Genomic DNA, 18,540 nt, shown 5'->3' with positions numbered 1-18,540 from the left:
CTGTCAAATATAATCTAATTTATTCTCACATTATCATAACCACATGACGTTAAATCTAAAAAGAAACAAAAAAACAGAAATATGAGTTTAGGAAACTGTGTTATTCATTGAGCGGATGGTTGAATATTGTTTTTTTTTTTGTTAGGGAAGATAAAGGTGATCAGATATTGGATTACAAACAAGAGATTCAAACAATGGAGGACCAGTTCAAGAAGCTTCAAAAAGAGGTACATACACTTCAGATGACAATTACAGTTGTTGATTTAAACTCATAATGCTCAAAGACACCACAGGCATGATCATACACAACCTAGCAACCACAGCATTAGAATAACTGACTTAATATTTTGCACCCCCCCCCCTCCTGCATGGACCTCAGGGGGTGTCCGTTGGTTTCTGACACCAGGACTTTAGTGGTGGATTTTTTGTTGCATGTGTCCTGTTGAGTTTGGATGCTGTGTTGCTCAAGTTGTTGCTCAGCAGTTTTTGCATTGTAGTGCTGAAGGAGGCTGCTGTCGTCACGGCAAGCTGTTGCCACCCAGGAAGAAAGGGTCTTAGCCTTCAGAAATAATTGTGTGGGCCCTTCTTATCCGAGTAAGGGCTACTATTCACCAAATTGACATGAAGAAGCAGAGGGTCACTGCCTGAACAAATTAAATAGCACATGAACGCACCACGAAGATGACTTACAACTAGCCATGATGTACAGTCTGCACCTGTGCAAGAAGACACAACTTGCCATTGCAGAAGGATACACATACATACAACAAGGATAAAAAAGTGTAAATATAGCTTTGTGTGCTTTGTGTTTTTGGTGTTGTCATACAGAGTTGGTTTCTCTTGAGGAGGTGGTGTTATGATTTGGCATTTAGGTTTTTCCCTCCATATGGCCACATTGTGAAAGTGTTTGTTTTATTGTTTTGGAGATCTGATGATGACAAATGATAAGAGCCTGTGCCATTTACTTTGCATTGTCTCTGCTGCCTTCCCTCTTTTGGAATCATTCGCTGTGCTAAACAGCCTATCAGAGTAAAGCCACCACCACCACCCTTCCTACAAGTCGAATCCTCACCACAATGTCACACACCAAAAATGCAAGCGAGACAGATGTTTATCGACTCTCAAGACGTGCAGGACAGCTCATTAGTGGCTTGGTGAAGAAGACCAATAATATCTACATTTTAAGAAGTCGGTAATTGTTATTCATCTCACCTCAGTGGTTTTAATGTTGTGGCTGATCAGTAAAAGGTCATAATGCTCCCACACTGAAGAATCGTATTCTCCATTGTAGCATTTTTAAATTTTACTTAACATAAACATTCAGTGGAGATTTGGCGACAGTATCTGGTTGATGTAAGGATTTGTTACTTTGGATTTTTTGAAGGTACCTTAATCCGAATGTTGTAAGCAATCATTTTCAAAAGAAGACTGCAAGATGTTGTCCTTTACTTTCTAAGCTTCTGAAGACATTTCGTTACTGTGCACATTTCCTTCTTCTTGTGTCACACTTTGTCAACATTTGCTTTACTGCAGATCCAAGATTGGTACACGATTTTCATATAACTCATCCCCTCTGGTGTATGAATGTGTGTGCATGTGTGATCGTGTATGTGCGCCTGCAGAACCGTTTCCTGCAGGGGGAGGTGAGGGGCATGCGTGCACTGCGGGATGAGCTGGACTGTGCTCGAGAGCGCGCTGCACGGACCGAGCAGCTCCAGACTGAGCTTCAGAGCTGTAAACACAGATTGCGCAGCCTGGAACTCACACGCACTCAGCTGAAGGTGCGCACACACATCAAACAGACAACTCATACAAATGAATATATATATTCACGAAATCAAGCAGCAAGCCCTCACTGGAAGTTTATACGGGTTGTTTTTGTATCCAGTGCAGCTTTTTAAACATATATACACACAAGAAACTCTACAATAAAAGCCTTAAATTAATTTTACCAGAGAGGGTCACATCAAGAAGATCTCTCTCTTTATACATAATATTTTTCAAAAAGAAGCACCACTTAATCTGAAAAGCTATATCACTCCCTCTCATGCCCCTGAGCTTTTCAAGCAAAAATGAGTCCGAAAAACTATTAAGTTCAAAGTCAGAGAACGATGCTATATTGTGTGATGTCATCTGAATTCACAGCTCAGAGCAGTTTTGATGACAAGGAGCAGCTTCGGTTATTGGAAGTTTAACACCCAAATGAGATTTATTCGGAAGTAGTACAAGTGTTCAGGGGCAGAACATGTGCTCACATCCTTGTAAAACACCTCACCATCACCTTCTCAGACTTATCATTCATCCTTTACGCTACATCCCCATGACAGTTCAAAGTAGGTGGCAGGATTCATTTTTCTCAAACCACAGGACCCATAGTTGAATGTTCACATGTAAGGATCATCCCAAAAACACTTTGTAAGATTACATCCCAGGTGTTTTTTTCCCTCTTTCTCTCACAAATGACTAAATTGTGCTTGCCAAGTTATTTGTAAAGTGGAGTTATTCACTTAATATAAGACCGAGGGAGCCAAAACACAATCAGACAGGCAACTAGAGACTGAAGAAGTCACGGTTGGAGTCTGGAAACTGTCTTGGCTATTTTACAGCCTCTCTGATCTGCTTGTTACCCCGCCTTAATTTGTAGTGGAGATCTTCTTTTATTATTGTCATAAACTTTATGATCTAAACTATGAAAATAAGACTTAGATTATATAGACAGCTGTCTTGTCTTGCTAGTAATTCCTCTTAAGTACGAAACAAATATTTCTTTCTTGAAGAGGAAAGAAAGTTGCCTCAGAAGAGGAGACCAAACAAACAAAATCACAATCAGGACTAAAACCTTATTGACAAATGTGACTTTTTAATGATCTTGTTCTGAGGAACACACTATAAGCCCTATTTTATTAGTATCTTTTTAATGAATGTTTGTTTTAAGTTCCTGTTTTTAATTTAGGATCTATTATGTTTTCATTGATGTAAAATATCAAGAAGATTTTTTTGTTTTCATAGACGTTTATAGATTACAGATATCGATTTAATTTTATAGACAGTGTTAATCAACCTCTGGTTGGTCCACCAGGTTGCACTGCCATCTTTCTACAGTAGCTCAGAATGGACAAACATGACCTCAGCCGAGGTGTATGGAGGAGGTTTCATGCTTTTAGCAACCACCATAATTTCTTTCTTTTGTTGGTTCTGCTGTCTGCAGTCTGCAGCTTCTTCACACTGGACCTTAAGTTTACACAAATTTCAGTTAATGGAACAGCTAATTAAATGAATGGGCTCAGAGGTGCAGGATGTCCCACTCTTGAACTTTGTTTAATAATCTTGTGTCTTGCTGGCACTACATTTGCTTGTCATGCATGAGCAGCTGGACGAGAGCCATACAGCTGACACTGATGCTTTCCTGGGACAGACTGTCCATGTAACACACAGAGAACAACTCTAAACTCTGACTTAACAAGGGTGGCTCTACCTTGTGGTTCTGTTTAGCACTGCAAGAAAACCATACAAACTAGACGGCACTTTACAAGGCACCACTTGGCACACTTCACTCTCGAGAAGAGCATTGTTCAAGATTGCTACAGTGAGCGCCATTTGTCAAGTAAATAACAGACTTGTTCAGGTTAAAATGTAAGGGAAATATGAATGCTGTACAGGAAGGCTGTTCATTTTAACACATTCTTACACAATACTGTTCTCCACTTACCTTATCGAGGACCAGGGAGAGCAGACGGAATTGGTGACAGAATATTATTATTTTGTGTCTATTATAGATAAAATAAGATTCTTGTGCCATTTTAACAGGGTTTATTAGTGCATGTTCTGTCTTAGAAATCATTTACCATTGATAATTAAATTCTTTCTCTACTTTACTCATATTTTATCATGAGTCAGTTTTTTTTATTGTTAGAGGTTATGCTGGGATGAACCTTCCAGAGTCAATCACAAGAATGAATAGGTCAAATTTTTATCACATTTAGAAAGTTCATGGGGGAGCAGCACCTGGTCAGCACCTGTAACTGACCAGCCTGACTGAATGGTGAGCCTGCACAAACACTTACCATTCATTGCAGGTGCAGCTCCAGCAAAGTACCTTCTCATCAGAGGTACTGATAAATTGATATCGAAACTGAAATAGTAAAATGCATGTTGCCATGATAGTCATTTAGTTGAATAGGGTACAGTAGCCTTAAGGAGTCTATGTGGACTGTAGGGGATGTTAAATACACGTATACACAGTGTGTGATGTTGTTGAAGGCTGCTAAAAAAAAGTTGGATTATCTATGTCCCGCAAATTGGCTCTCAATGAAGAATAAATAAAGGTCAAGTAAGGTCACAGTCAAATGCACTCATGTTTGTAGATCCCACTGAGCGTACCTGCAGCAACTGAAGTTTTTTTTTTTGCTGGCATATTTATTCACACATACTGAGAAATGTCCGAAACGACCAAAAAGTATGATAGGTGTGTCTACAGAACAAAAGACACACAAATAATAGTATTCCCTTAGGACGTGTTCGGTTTTTATACAAATTCAGTTTGATTTAATGACAACTGAACGTTGTTGTATAACTTTGTGTCTCCACTGTTTGATGCTCCCTACAGGAGCAGCAGCAGCTGGTTGCAGCGCTGCAAGAGACTAAAACTCTTCTGGAGGAACAGCTGGTGGACGCACGGGCACGCTGCTCCTCACTACGGGAGCTGGAGAGGGACAATCATCTGCTGCGTCAGAGAATCATGGACGTGCAAACGGTGGGTGGGACTTTCACACAAAGTCTTAAATGTGGGATATCAGTCACACACATGCACATTAAATAATAGGTATGTCAATATGAATAAATTATAATCTCCCTGTCACAAGAATACCATTTCATGAAAGATATTTGAGGAGGAAGTTTATATTTCTTGTAATGAATTAATGGTATGATGTGTTTTGTAGGAGCGGGACACTGAGAGGCAGCGGGTAGATGAGCTTCTGGAGATGAATATGAGCCTCGAGGCGGACCTGAGGCACATCAGCACCAGCAGGAGAAGTGTTCCTGCTTCGGCTGTCGCAATTCACCAGCATTTCCTCCAATCAGAATTGGAGTCGGACGAGGAGCCGAGTGAAATTACTGGTCAGAGCATCTGCTTTCTGCACCATGTCATTTGAGACGTAAAACTATCCCACGGCGTCTCGATTATCCTTAAAGAGAAATGGATATGCGAATCTTCAAATATCAATTTCTTTTTTTCTTAATTAATTTTCTCTGTCTGTGTGCCCCCTTCTTTTATCATTTGTCTTGCTTCAATCTTTGCATTTCCTTCCTTACGTCTCAGATCAGAAGCCGCTGAGCGTGGAAGTAGGCGAGGCTTCGACGCTGAGGCTGCTGGGAGCGGAGCAGGAGAACGCTGAGCTTAGGAGACGACTGGAGGAGCTGCAGGCCCAGCAGGAGGTCAGGTTTCACAGGTTGAAGATTTCAGCTTTTAGAAATAATCTGTAATAGTTTATTGCTCCTTACTCAAACTTGAAGCTAGAAATGGATGATAAAATCTGGTATTTAAGATACTGCACAGTGAATTGCAAGCATTTGTCGAACACATGAAACAGAAAAAACAGACCTCAACAAATGGAGGTGCTAACCATCCAACTCCTCTCACTGCAGACTGATGCTCCAGATGCAAAGGATGAGCTGACCTGCCTAGAGATGGAGCACCAGAACACACTCAGGGAGGTGAGCATTTTATTGTATTGCTGTCAGCTTTTGTCACTGCATCAGTACTGAATAACAGTGTGCTAACACCAAACTGAACAGAAGGTGTTGTGAAGGGTAAAGGGAGAAATGGGGTAGCTTTTCCAGGTAGCAAGAAATCATTATACCTTTATAAAGTGATGATACTGCCTGACTTAAGAAATAAAAAATAGGTGACCACAAGGCTTTAACCAAACAAATTGGTAAGAGCCTCCCAAAAGAAATGAACTGCAGTGATTAATATGCTTTAGCGAATAACAAGGTATTTAACACCAGCTGATGCAGTGAGCAGCGTCTTATTTTTTTTAATTAATTGAAATTATTGATCTGCATCAAGCAAACAAAACAACTAAGAAAATCACTGAAACTACAAAAATTGAGACTCTAGAGCAGGGATGTCCACATCTGGTCCTCGAGGGTGGCTGCTTCCCAGCTTCAGCACACCTGATTCAGATCAACAGATCATTAGCAGGCTTGTGCAGACCGTAACAATGTTTTGAAGTGCTCCATTTAATCTGAATCAGGTGTGTTGAAGCAGAGAAACATCTAAAACCTGCAGGACAGCGGCCCTCGAGGACCGACTTTGGACATCATGCTCTAGAGAATTTGGCAGTTTTTTTGCTCTTCACCCCCCCCCCTACAGTTGTGAAATCTAACATTACCATCATAAAAACAAATCTCTGTGTGAGCCCTTCAATTGTTCAGTCACACACATGAATTTATTGTCATTATCAAAGAGACCACAAAGACACTATCTAAAGCCCACAAAAATGTGAAGTGACAATAAAGCAAAACAGTGTGGTGCAGGACTGGAAACCAAAGTTTCTGACCCAAAAATGGGTCAGAAGCACAATCAGCTTCTCCGTTGTTGCTTTAAGAATCTTCCAACACATTAAAACCTGGGTGGATAGAGATGAATCATCATCTTCAAGGCAGAAATATAGTTGTAAGAAAACGTTTGATCAAAAAAGAAGAAAAAAGAAAAAATCAATAGATCTTGCAGCAATATTTAATAGAGAAAGTAAGACCATTTACACACACACACATAATGTAGATACATTTCAAGGTATTTGAACTTAGCATCTGCGTAGCCTTAAGAAAACAACTTACCAGTGAGACTAATAAACCAAAAAAAAAAAAAAAGACTTCAATTTACTAGTGAGCATAAAGATTGGACTCTGAGGCAATAAAAGAAGTTCAAGTGGTCTGATGAGTCCAGATTTATCTTGTTCCAGAACAATGGGCTTATAATAAGGGAAGTGTTGCACCCAACAGGCCTCGTTTCTACTGTACGAGTCTGTGTGGGCTGTGTTATGATTTGGGTGGGTCAGATCTAGGTTCAGTTATGTTATGTGCCTGTCTGAATATACTGAATGACCAGATTTTTCCATCAATAGATTTTTTTTTCATTAATGACACGGTCATATTCCAAGGTGACAGTTTGAGAATTCATTAGACTCAAAATGTAAAGGAGTGGTTCAGTGAGCATGAGATATTATTTCCACGCATGGATTGGCCATCACAGAGTGATTAAACAGATCACCAGTCCTTAACCCCAGTGAGAGTCTTCTAAGATTTGCCAGAGAAGACTACTTTCATCTCTCTCTTCCATAAGAAATACAAGATATTTGTGAAAAATGAATGCAACTCTCAGTGGAAATAAATGCTATAACACTGTGTTGGCTCATTAAAATGGTGCCAGAGAAAATGTGTAGCAATTTCAAAGTTAAAGATAAGTGTGTAACAGTTTTTGGGTGGCATATATTTAGGTATCTACAGTCACTACCAACTCAAAAACACAACCATGGCATTTTTTGGCCCTATATATTTGAAAATGTGTCATTCAGTGAACCACTCAGATTTACAGTGAAAACTTATTTGGGTTATTCAACTTTTTTCTCATTATCTCCACTGAGCATCATCTTCAGATTAAGCTGCATTTACTGATCCTCAGAAGCGGAAAGTTGAAACTTCTTGGATCTTGCTTTTTGCTTTCGACATCAACTCTCATATTTAGCTCTACATTTCACTTAAGTGAAGGAATAAATGAGCTAGTAATGTTCTACCAGTACTTTGTTTACTGTTTTATATCCTCACAAGGAAATCTGACTTTTAATTGACTTTCTTGAATATGTTACCAATCTAGAGTTGTTAAATTCCGATTTCCCATTTGTCACTGAATGAAATGCAGCAGAAATACAACAAACGTCTGTGAAATGAACTGTATGCTCTCTCATACATGATAACGTGCTGCAAGGGTTGATACAGATCTCAAAAGAGGCAGATCCTAGTCTGTTGAGTTGATTGGGTCACTCCACACCTAGTATGATCTGCTCGAATAGATGTGTAAATAATTGGAAGAAAAAGAAGCTGCTGTAGTTATTTTGAGCAAAGCATGTCAGAGACTTTTATTTAAGACCGCAGGAACTGTTAGAGTGTGTTAGAGTGTGGAAAAAAAAGAGTATCACAGTATGCATATCACAGTATGCCTCCATTAAGTTCAAGGGCTTGTTGTGTCTTCCTCTGTGGAAAAGATGGAAAAAGCACTTGAAACAGTCAAGAAGTGATTAAATTGTAGACTTGCAACTTTTATTCAAATGGTTAACCAAAATACCCAATTGTAAGTTTAGGAATTGCAGCTATAGATGTATTTTTAAAAAGCCTTTGAAATAAAACTGAAAGTCTACACTTCAATCACATCTTCATTGCTTCAACTCAGATCCTTTGTGGTCGAGCACGGAGGGAACGTAATGAAAATTGTGCGACTGTCCCAAATACAAAATAAGCATTGATTCTGGCCCTAAATCCAAACAGTATGATAAAAAAACACAACACATGCACTGATGAGTTTACTGTTATCAATAATTATTGATATGTGCTTTCCAGTTGAAGTGAAAATATTAGATGTAACATTATTTATACAACAGTCACATCAGCTGTATTGGATCATTAATACTGGACTCATTTATAAAGATAATCAAGTATAATGGGACTTATATAGGAATAGTGTAACTGTTCAAATTGATCTATGCTGTATTTTTCTTTGTTTATATTCCAGTTTTTGTCTGAATTGTTATTTCTGATAGTTACAAGTCAATGTTTTTTCATGCCTATTTTTAGTCTGATCTCTTCATAGTTTATATATGTTACTGTTACTGTTACAACCAACCAACCAACCAACATTTGTTTCTTATTTTTTCACTGCTTGTTTGTATTGAACCGTAGCACATTTTAGGAACTTCATATTCATTCATTTTCAGTACATTTAAGGACCTAATAGAGCAAATGAGGACAAAAAGAAGTTGAATTTAATAGTCAAATATGATGATTTTAATTTCTCTCCTATTGCACTTTTCAGTTTCAAAACTTGAAGAATGAAAATACCACTCTGAAGCAGCGCCTGGAAGAGCTACTGAGTAAACTTCAACCCCTTGAAGACAAGAGGAAAGAGGAAGATGTTAAGAAGCCAGACAGAGAGGTGGAGGAGGACAAGGTGTTGAGAGGAGTCCAGGGCTCCTATAATCCTGTTCAGTCCTGTCGGGGTGAAGGGGAAGGAAGGGTGAGGCTAATGGAGCAGAGGGAGAAAAGAGGAGAAATCATTGGGACACAGCGGGAAGCAGGTGTGGGTGAAGAGGGCCTCCATCTTCATGGGGGTAAGGGCGAACCATGCTATGAGGAGATCCAGATCAAAAGGAGGGGAGAGGCAGAAGGAGGGCAGAAAGAAAGGGAGAAACAGGAGAAAGAAAGAGAACCAAAGAAAGAACAGTCTGCAGAGACTAGTTCAGAGATCGTAACGCATCCCGTAGAAGATATTACAGAAACCACAGCTGCACATCTGGCCGTGTGTTCCTTGTCTGGTCCAGATGTGGAGCTTCTCACAAACCAGCTCCATGATGTTCAGGAGGAGGCCGAGCGACAAGCGAAGCTGGCCCAGGATCTGCGTTCAAAGCTGGGAGAGCAAAGCAGGAAAACATGGGAGGCTGAACAAAAGCTGGTGCTTGTGGAGGCTGAGCTGCAGCGTCTAAAGAAAGCTGCAGAGAGTCTGTTGGAGGCTCGCAGACAAATAGAGGTAAGGATGGATCGATAGATGAGATAGTGAGAGGGAGAATTTATAAAATGCTAGTAGAGATATCAAGATCATGGCAGTTTTGATCGGTGGGGCAGTTGACAAATCTCATTTTATAAGAAGAAGCTAATATGATGTGATAAAAATGAGATTTAAAAATCAGACAACAGGCATTAGTGTTGTGAAAAGGTTGTGCAAAACAAAAAAGAACAGCGAAAATTAAACATGGCAATCCTTAATATGACAACAGTTTTTCAAGAAGCATGAGAGATTTGTTTGTTGATTGATGTTTTTATGAAAGTACCAGCTGCTCAAACCAAACTGCATTTGCAGCATCAAGTGGCAAATTGACTGTAATGTGAACCTGTAACTTCTTGATCATTTTTGGAATTTTGTAATCAAAGTAAATGCAGAGATGTTGTAGCTCCAAAAGAGGCTTCAACCTTATGATGCAAATCTTTTAACATCCTATAGGAGGCATAATTGAAGGTTCCAAACTAATCAAGTCAAACTAAGTGTTTTTCTGCTGTTTGTGCTGTATCACAAGCACATGACTTCCTTCAGGTTTAGCTTTCATCTTTCTGTCGGCCCGATGAGCAATAATAATGCCTGCCAGAGGTACAGTTCATGTTTGATTAGAGGTAAATTACTATACATTCATCACTGATGTTTTCAATAAAACTCATCATGACAAGTGCCTTAATATTCCAGTGAAGCTGAAAACTGTTTTGGTGGTGCAGCAAACACATAATGTCATGCAAAGGTATGACAGTAAAGACATTTGGTCTCCTACAACATATCACTGGCTTGATTTATGGCAAATGATGAGTCGAGTGGAGGACTGAGAGATAGGATGAGAGGGAGAGAAGATTGCTGCAAGCTCTTCAGACTGAATTGATGAAGATGAGGAAATCAATATCAGCTAGCATGGAGAGAGTGACTGAAGTTAATTTTACTAAGAAGAAAGAGAAGGAAGAGGAGGGAGAGATGGATCAAAAGTGGTTGGAGAAGGTCTATCTACTTATAAATATCTGTGATGAAACAATTTATGACTTCCCCTGATCAAATAGAGCAAATTAAATTAACACAAACATGTAATAGCTCAAATGAGAAAAAGTTGCAGTAGTGAGGAAAATACAAAATTTGCTTAGTTTGTGAATATAAAGACTTATTTGCATTTCAGGCCAACGCAGTCCTCAAAACGTTGAGACAATAAAGCTTTTACCCTTTGTGATCTTTGAATTCCTTATAGTAACACTTAAATAACTTTACAGTATTGAGAATACAAAGCGAGGAAGAGTTTCAGTTTCGTCTGGTTCTTCCTGGAAACATGTCTTGTACAACAGTATGAGGTAATTGTTGCATTTTTCCTTCTAAATTTCTCCACATAATCACTATTGGGCACGGATCAGTGCTGCAGACAGGCAACTAAAGTACCTGTACCCTCTTCTTCCTCAGGCTTGTTTTTATAATGTGGGAAAAAGGTGGTTTTGCATTGTCCTGTTGATAAATGCATAGACATCCGAGGAAAAGATGCCTTTAGAGCTGCATAGGTTGCCAAGAGCACAGATACAACCCAATACCATCTCAGAGTCCGACTTGTTGCTGGTAACAACAAGTTGATCCAGAGCACATGGTATCCATTATCTTCCAGAAAAGATCTGGAAAACTGATTGATCTGAACACAACACATGTCTATCCCAGATGCTTCAGAGGCCAGATAAGTTGATTCAACCACTGGACAAGGCTATCATATGGCTTCCTTTTTACATAGTTGTACAAAGTTTTAAGAAGGCACAGTGGTGTGGTGGTTGGTGCTGTTGCCTCGCAGCAAGAGGCATTTCAGATCTCTGCTGGGGCCACTCTGTGTGGAGTTTGCATGTTCTTCCCATGTATGCGTGGGTTCTCTCTTGGTTCTCCGGCTTCCCCTCACTGTCCAATAACATCCATGTCAGGTTAACCGGTGAATCTAAATGGGCCCTAGTGTGGGCATGCATGGCTGTTTGTCTTGTTCGTCTCTGTGTGGCCCTGTGATGGACTGGTGACCTGTCCAGGGTGCACCCTGCCTCTTGCCAAATGACAGCTGGGATAGATCCCTGAATTGGATTAGCGGGTATAGAAAATGGATGGATGGACGTTTTAAGAATAATTTGTGAATCTTACTCTGACGTAGTAATATTTCACAAAGGTTTCCCATGACAGTCCCTCGTCCATGTGGCTATAGCAGCTATTTGATATGACGGTTCTTGATGCAGTGCTGTCTGAGGTACTGGAGATCACAAGTGTCCTGCCTAGGCCTGTACACACTGAAATTCTTCCACACTCCTTGAATCATTCCAAGACATTTTGCACCGTAGAGTGAGGAATATGCAAATCTCTTCCAATCTTTCTTTGATGAACATTGTATTTAAACATTTCAATATTTTTCTCACACATTTGTTGACAAACCAGAGATCCTCTTTCCGTCTTTACTCCTCAAAAACCCTTTCATAGATTCTGCTTTTTCTAAAAAAAAAAAGACATTATTACAATCACAATCACAACCATCTGTTGGAAAAACCTGTTTAAAACAGCAGTTTTTTTTTTTTTTTTTACCATTATTAGATTTAATATGTAATGTGTTGCAGGAATGAAATGCAAAACTTGATGTATTTTAACAAATCAAATTAAGCTGATGAGACAAAACATGAAGCAAAGATTGTATTCTTTTTCATTCCTTATAGAAGTACTGCCTGTTTATGTGCTAGACAAAGATTGGCAATAACTATTCGTTATTATTTTGTTAAGTTGTTTTTTTTAATTCATTTCATGAAAAATTTCAATAAACAGAGACTACTTGTGGAGTTGTTGTCAACATGCTGATCCAGCTTATTCTTCATATACAGTGTTAATGAACGATGGTCACTTTCACAGCTCAGTGAAGGTTTTCCACTGTTTTCCCCTCAGGTTCTTCAGTCTGAGGGTCTGGCCATGGAGGAGGAACTGTGCCGTCTACGGAGTCAAGCAGAGCTTCACAGGATGCAAACCACGGTCATCGCCACCCTGGAGGGAGAGCGCGCTGCTTTAGAGAGAGACAGGGACGCGCTCCGCAGCACAGTGGACGCCATGCGTGCTGCCCAGCGCAAGGTTGGAGAGTGTACATGCACAAACGCTCACAAAATGTTTCCACAGACACAGCAGATGTCACTTTATTACAGAGAACATAGAAGGGGAGCAGATGCAAAAAAAATGCAAGCCTATGGAAAAAAAATAGTGTTTGCTTACTGTGTAATCTTTCTTAACAATTACATTATATAAACCAGATTTTTTTCTTTCCTCATCTCTGGAAACTAACTATATTACCGTGAGGAGCAAGTGTTCAGCAGAAGCTCTTTCTTGCATGTAAAACATCCTTATTAAACCCTTTCACCTGAACTACATTATTCAGAAAAGAAACTCATCCACTCTCCATGTGAATACTTTGATGTGGCTTATTTAGTAGATTTCCTTAGACATACAGTAGTTTAATGAAAAAAAAAACTGAACAAAAACATACCAAAAATCCCCTTTCTCAGGCCTTCTGCTTTAGAAGGGCAAAGTCATAGTGAATTCTATATTCAATGTGCTATTTGCAGTAAAATTTCAAGACTTAAGAGAAACTGCAAGCCCAGGAGAAAAGCACAGCCTTGTCAGCATTAAAGAAATACTATAAAAGATGTTCATGAATACCTTGCTCTCAGACAGAGCTGTGTATGGTCCCTCTTCTTATTCTGTAATTTCTTTGTGCAACCACACCTCTTTTCAGAATAGAAAATCAGACCTTTATGGTGGATTTGTGCCTATACGTCTAATAGCCCAACATTACATCACATCACCCAGGATGGGCTTAGTAACTGAGATTTTTCTAACAAGTATTTACAGGCAAGTTCAAACGTTCAAATGTTTAAATTTTAGGGCAAACTAACACATTGACATTTATATATTTTTCTGCAATTTAATTAAAACATTCTAAGAAACCTGGCTGTGTATGTTTAGACAATGTCCAAGAGCTGAAACTGTTTGAAATGTTAAGATATGCTTAAGTTACACTTCACATCCTCCACCTCCAGAATGAGAAGCAGAGACTCGGAACACATGGGAATTAAATTGGAGAATGTTAAATGAAACATGAAGTGCGCTCTACTTCTTTCAGCTTCAGGGGTGAATAAAACCCAAATAGAAAATTTCATCTCATCCTGTTTCTCCCTTGCTGATGATTGAGTTCACTGACCGACTGTGATGAAACATAACCAAAGAAGCTGTGTTGACCTGGTCACTTCATGTAATGAAGTCTGAATGTGTTGCATTCATGAGATTTCAGTTTAATTCAGGAGGTAGCTGCTCCCACGGGCTTCCTTCTTAACAAACCACAAGTTAGGTTTACATTTGGTGTTCATCAACAAAATATAATCCTATCTTTACTCAAAATATAATTCTCACTAGTCTTGTAGTCTAGTGGGAATTATATTTTGAGTGTATTCTGTCTCACATGTATGCATATATGTTTTCATGCATGAGCCTGAAGAGTGTTTGAAAGTAACTCAATACATATGCTGAGGTAATGTACTTAGCCACAGATCTTTGCTACTCATGCTTTCCATTTTCAGAGGAAAATATAAAAAAGAGGTATTTTTGTCTTTTCCCTTTCCACCACTGTGCCAGACTATTTCATTATTCTATGTAATAAATGGGAAGAGTTACAAAGCTTTAAGTCCACACGAGAGGAGTTTTTATTTCCTAAAGATGACACTCCTCATGTGCTGCCTAAAAGCCTGTTTTTTTTGTCCAGGTTTTTTCTCTACTACTGATCTACATCACCATGATACACACTTGCATGATACCTGCCTAGCACAAAAGAGACTTCTTTGGGTCAAGGAACTATCCTTAACAGCTACGTTTCTAGGATACAATGTCATAAAATCCAGCTCCAGGACAGAAACCCCCCAAAATATAAATTTTTTTACATGTTTGTCGTCACCATAAGGTTGCTACTATCATCATGTATTCAGTACCCAGTATAACTGGTTATTAGGTAGCCAGATAACAGCTACAAGCTATTAACCTTCTGCTGTTGTGTGTGTCAGGTGTAATTGATAGCGGAACCCTGACATATGCACACTCGTTAGGACTGTTCCAAGTGTTTTACAAATACCTGGCAGGAGTCTTGAATATCCTTAGAAGGCTGCTTGTAAGGCTCCATCCTACCAAGGAAACACACCGGTCCACACACCAGCATCAGATCGGTCAGCTGACCAGTTTGAATACAGATGCTAAAATTAAATCTAACAGGATGACCAGAGGTGCTTCACCAATTGACAGTATAAGTAAAATAATACAATGATTTAAAATTACAATTACTTCATCTTCAACTTTTTTCAGTGTAGGGTACCAGGTCTTTATTAGAAGAAGGCCTTGATCTCAAATTTTCATTGTGGCTATGCTGCTTTTAACATATTTTCAGTTAGCAGATGCTTTTATCTAAAGCAAGCTTTGGTTGGGACACATAAAGGGTGTTTTGTGAGGTTCAGTATCTTGCTCAAGTACACGAAGCAAGGATTAAACATACAAGCTTTTAATTGGTGGATACTGAGCCACATGTCAATCCATGTTTCTTGTTCATATTCCTGTAAAATGTGTGTGGATTGACCGGTCGTCCACAGCTGTAAAATGTTACAGTGGCTACTTTTTAGTTGTATTTTGACATAACTTTCATAGTTTTCTAAAACTGTTCTTTGAAAATTCAATTTCCTTTTATTATTAACTATGTTTTTCACATGGTGATGCAGCGTCATCAGCCCCACAAATGGCCTCTTGGATCTTTTGTTAGTTTGATGTCATATCAGTCATACGTTAAGAGGCTTTTAGTGTTTTGTAATTTACCATTGAGTGTTGGCTAGAAAACCAGTGTCTCATCTGTGTCCAGTATGAAAAAAAAATTAAACAGCACTGAGCATTCATCATTCATGTTTTCTCTTTTGCCAGACCGACCAGTTAGAGCTCACCACCCAGTCTCTCAGAGCAGAGCTGGAACGTCAGGGGCGCAGTCTGGACACTTCCCGTCGTCAGGAGGAGCAGCTGGAATCAGAGCTCCGTGAAGCCACCCTGGAAGCTGAATCTCTGTCGAGGGCACGAGACCAGGCTCTGCTGGAGGCTTCACGGCTGGAGCAGGAAAAAGAGGCGTGCCAGTCGGAGCTGGACTGCCAGCGGAAGGAGGGGCGGCAGAGAGAGAGGGAAGCAGCCAGACTCAGACAGCAGCTGGAGAGCACAACCTTGGCCCTGGAGCACAGCAACCAGAGAGCTTGTGCTCTGGATGCTGAACACAGGTACAAACACTGCAGCTCACACATTTAACCTCGATTACGCGATTAACTTTACAAGGTGTCAGAGTGAGCCTTTTGGTTGTGCCAGGCATTTATCTGTAATGTCAACTCTATCTTCAATCAACCTTTGTCTGACCTGTTTCTGCTGCTTCTGGTGTGTGTGTGCGTGTGTGTGTGTATATGTAGACGTGTGTGTCAGCAGCTGTCTGAGTCCAACGAGCTCTGCACACGGCTCCAGGACCTGGAGGACAAGCTCACCACTCAATTAAGCAGCATGGAGGAGGGTAAACAGCAGCTGCAGGAGCAGTATGCAGAGGCTCAGGCCAAGATTAGCTCACTCTCTCAGGTGTGTATGCGTGCGTGCTGTGTGTGTGATAGATTAAGACACTATAGTTTTAAATGCAGGTCCAGGTATGTGGTAGAGGGTAAATTCACTTTGACCTATGAGGACGACATAAATTCATGGTAAAACTGCCATTAATATGCGTTTACAGTGAATACGTAGGGAAAAAGTAGAGCCCAGATTAAGCTGGACTTTTAAAAGAAATATTTACAAAATATATATTTTTTATGGAGACTGTTATCCCACAATGCAGTACACAAAAGAAGATGGAGATGTTGCCGACAGTTGTAGAATTTTGAAACAATTTAGTTTGTTTGATTTCTGGGTGAAATAGCTCTGTGGTATACAACACTTTAAAAAATTAATGCCCAGAGCGTGTAGGCCTGTTTCTGTGTGCGATCCAAAAATATAGTGCTCTGTATTTTATGGATGTAAACAGCATGATTATAAGTGTCAAAAATAATGATACACTGTTCTACATTTCAACTAATGCTCACTCCCAATCATCACATACTGAAGCATGGTCAGGATCTCTTAACCCTGTGAATCCCTGTACCCAGCTTAAATGGACTTAACCGTTGCAGGACGTCTCACTGTGGCAAAAACGTAGTAGATTTTAATGCCATCCCGCGTTATTTCCCTTACCTTAACCTTAAATGAATTTGGTTCATTGCATTGCATTGTTTACGCCACAATACGTGTTTCATTTATGTACAGCTGTGGCGTGGTCACACTATCATGACAGGAGCTTACATACAAGATTTATCACCAGACTGAACCCCTGACTCATCTGCATCCATTTTTCTTAACCCGCTTAATCCAACTCAGGGTCGCGAGGGGGCTGGAGCCTATCCCAGCCGTCACTGGGCGAGACGCGGGGTACACCCTGGACAGGTCGCTTGTCCGTCACAGGGTCACACAGAGACAAACAACCATCCACACTCACACTCACTGCTAGGGTCATCAGTTAGTGGTTGGGTGATGGGAGGAAGCCGGAGAGTGCCCGGTACCCAGAGAACATGCAGAATCCACACAGAAAGGCCCGAGGGACCCTAGTTTTCTTCATCATGTCCTTCTGTTTGTTTATTTCATCCAAACTTTGTTTCATCAGACCCTGTCTCTTACACTCTCATTGGCTGTATGTAGATCCTTGCTAATGGCTCACTCACAACTGTTCCCCCGCCGACTGCTCCAGAATATTAATTATGCTAGTTATTCAGTTGGCGGCTGGGATGTGTCCATGAGCCTCACATATCACGTCTTTGAAACTTTCTCACATATATTGATAATATGTTGTTGCTTGTTAATAAGCGAACACAGTAGAATGATGTTTGCAGTGTTTGAGGTATATATATATCTATATATATATAGATATATATAAATTTGCATATTTATTTTTTCTTATGAGGATCATGCATTGTTTGCCATTGTTTTCTTCAGATTCTAATTTGTGAATACTTTTGTCTCCCATTTATTTCTTATCAGGATCTATCCAGTGAGAAGACATTCTCTCGAAAACTGACCACTGAAGTGGAGCACCTGAGGCAGAAGCTAGAAAGATCTGAAGTTGAACTCAAGGCGGCCACAGATTCTCTTAACCAATCACAGGAAAAAGTCGAGTCGCTCACAAAGGGCCTCAAGAAACACGAATCTCTTCTTCATATTGAAAAGCAAAGAGAAAGTGCAGAGATGAAAGATATGTCCAATTCAAATTCAGAATCATCGTGCACGCAGGAGATGCCACTTCAGAATCAAAGGCCTGAAACTGGCAACGATCATTCCAATTCCTGGGTCCACCAACAAGCCATAGGAGAGAGAGAGAGGCAGCTGAATGAAAGAGTGACAGAGCTGGAGAAAGAGGTATGTATTTGTGTTTGACTGTATTTCTGTGAATGGGTTCTGTGTGGTAGGCATTGATCTATATTATTCAGAAATTTCTGCTCTATGGAAGCTTGACGACTATTAGCTCACACAAGGCCACTTTCCTGAGTGGGGTGCTAATATTCTAGAAGTCCAGTTTTTGCCTCACCGCATCAGTTTTAAAATGTTACCTCAGCTAC

General features: G+C 40.0%; 1 protein-coding gene across 2 annotated transcripts in view; it reads left to right on the top strand.

Moving 5' to 3' along the window:
* ccdc88b (coiled-coil domain containing 88B) overlaps positions 1-18,540 on the top strand; it is a 49,448-nt gene that overhangs the window by 13,834 nt on the left and 17,074 nt on the right. The window contains exons 9-19 of one of the 2 annotated variants that reach the window (XM_072395583.1): positions 146-227; positions 1,623-1,781; positions 4,607-4,753; positions 4,941-5,118; positions 5,321-5,436; positions 5,647-5,715; positions 9,092-9,226; positions 12,746-12,925; positions 15,800-16,140; positions 16,324-16,483; positions 17,966-18,340. In XM_072395583.1, coding sequence (XP_072251684.1) covers positions 146-227; positions 1,623-1,781; positions 4,607-4,753; positions 4,941-5,118; positions 5,321-5,436; positions 5,647-5,715; positions 9,092-9,226; positions 12,746-12,925; positions 15,800-16,140; positions 16,324-16,483; positions 17,966-18,340 — 1,942 coding nt within the window. Of the gene's footprint in view, positions 1-145; positions 228-1,622; positions 1,782-4,606; positions 4,754-4,940; positions 5,119-5,320; positions 5,437-5,646; positions 5,716-9,091; positions 9,803-12,745; positions 12,926-15,799; positions 16,141-16,323; positions 16,484-17,965; positions 18,341-18,540 lie in introns of both variants that reach the window. The other variant, XM_072395582.1, reaches the window with a different exon arrangement.

The sequence above is a fragment of the Leuresthes tenuis genome, unplaced genomic scaffold (assembly GCF_036924035.1).
Source record: "Leuresthes tenuis unplaced genomic scaffold, fLeuTen1.0.hap1 SCAF_11, whole genome shotgun sequence".
NCBI lineage: Eukaryota > Metazoa > Chordata > Actinopteri > Atheriniformes > Atherinopsidae > Leuresthes > Leuresthes tenuis.
Note: the sequence above shows the minus strand (reverse complement) of the source record. Positions and strands in the feature narration are given on the sequence as shown.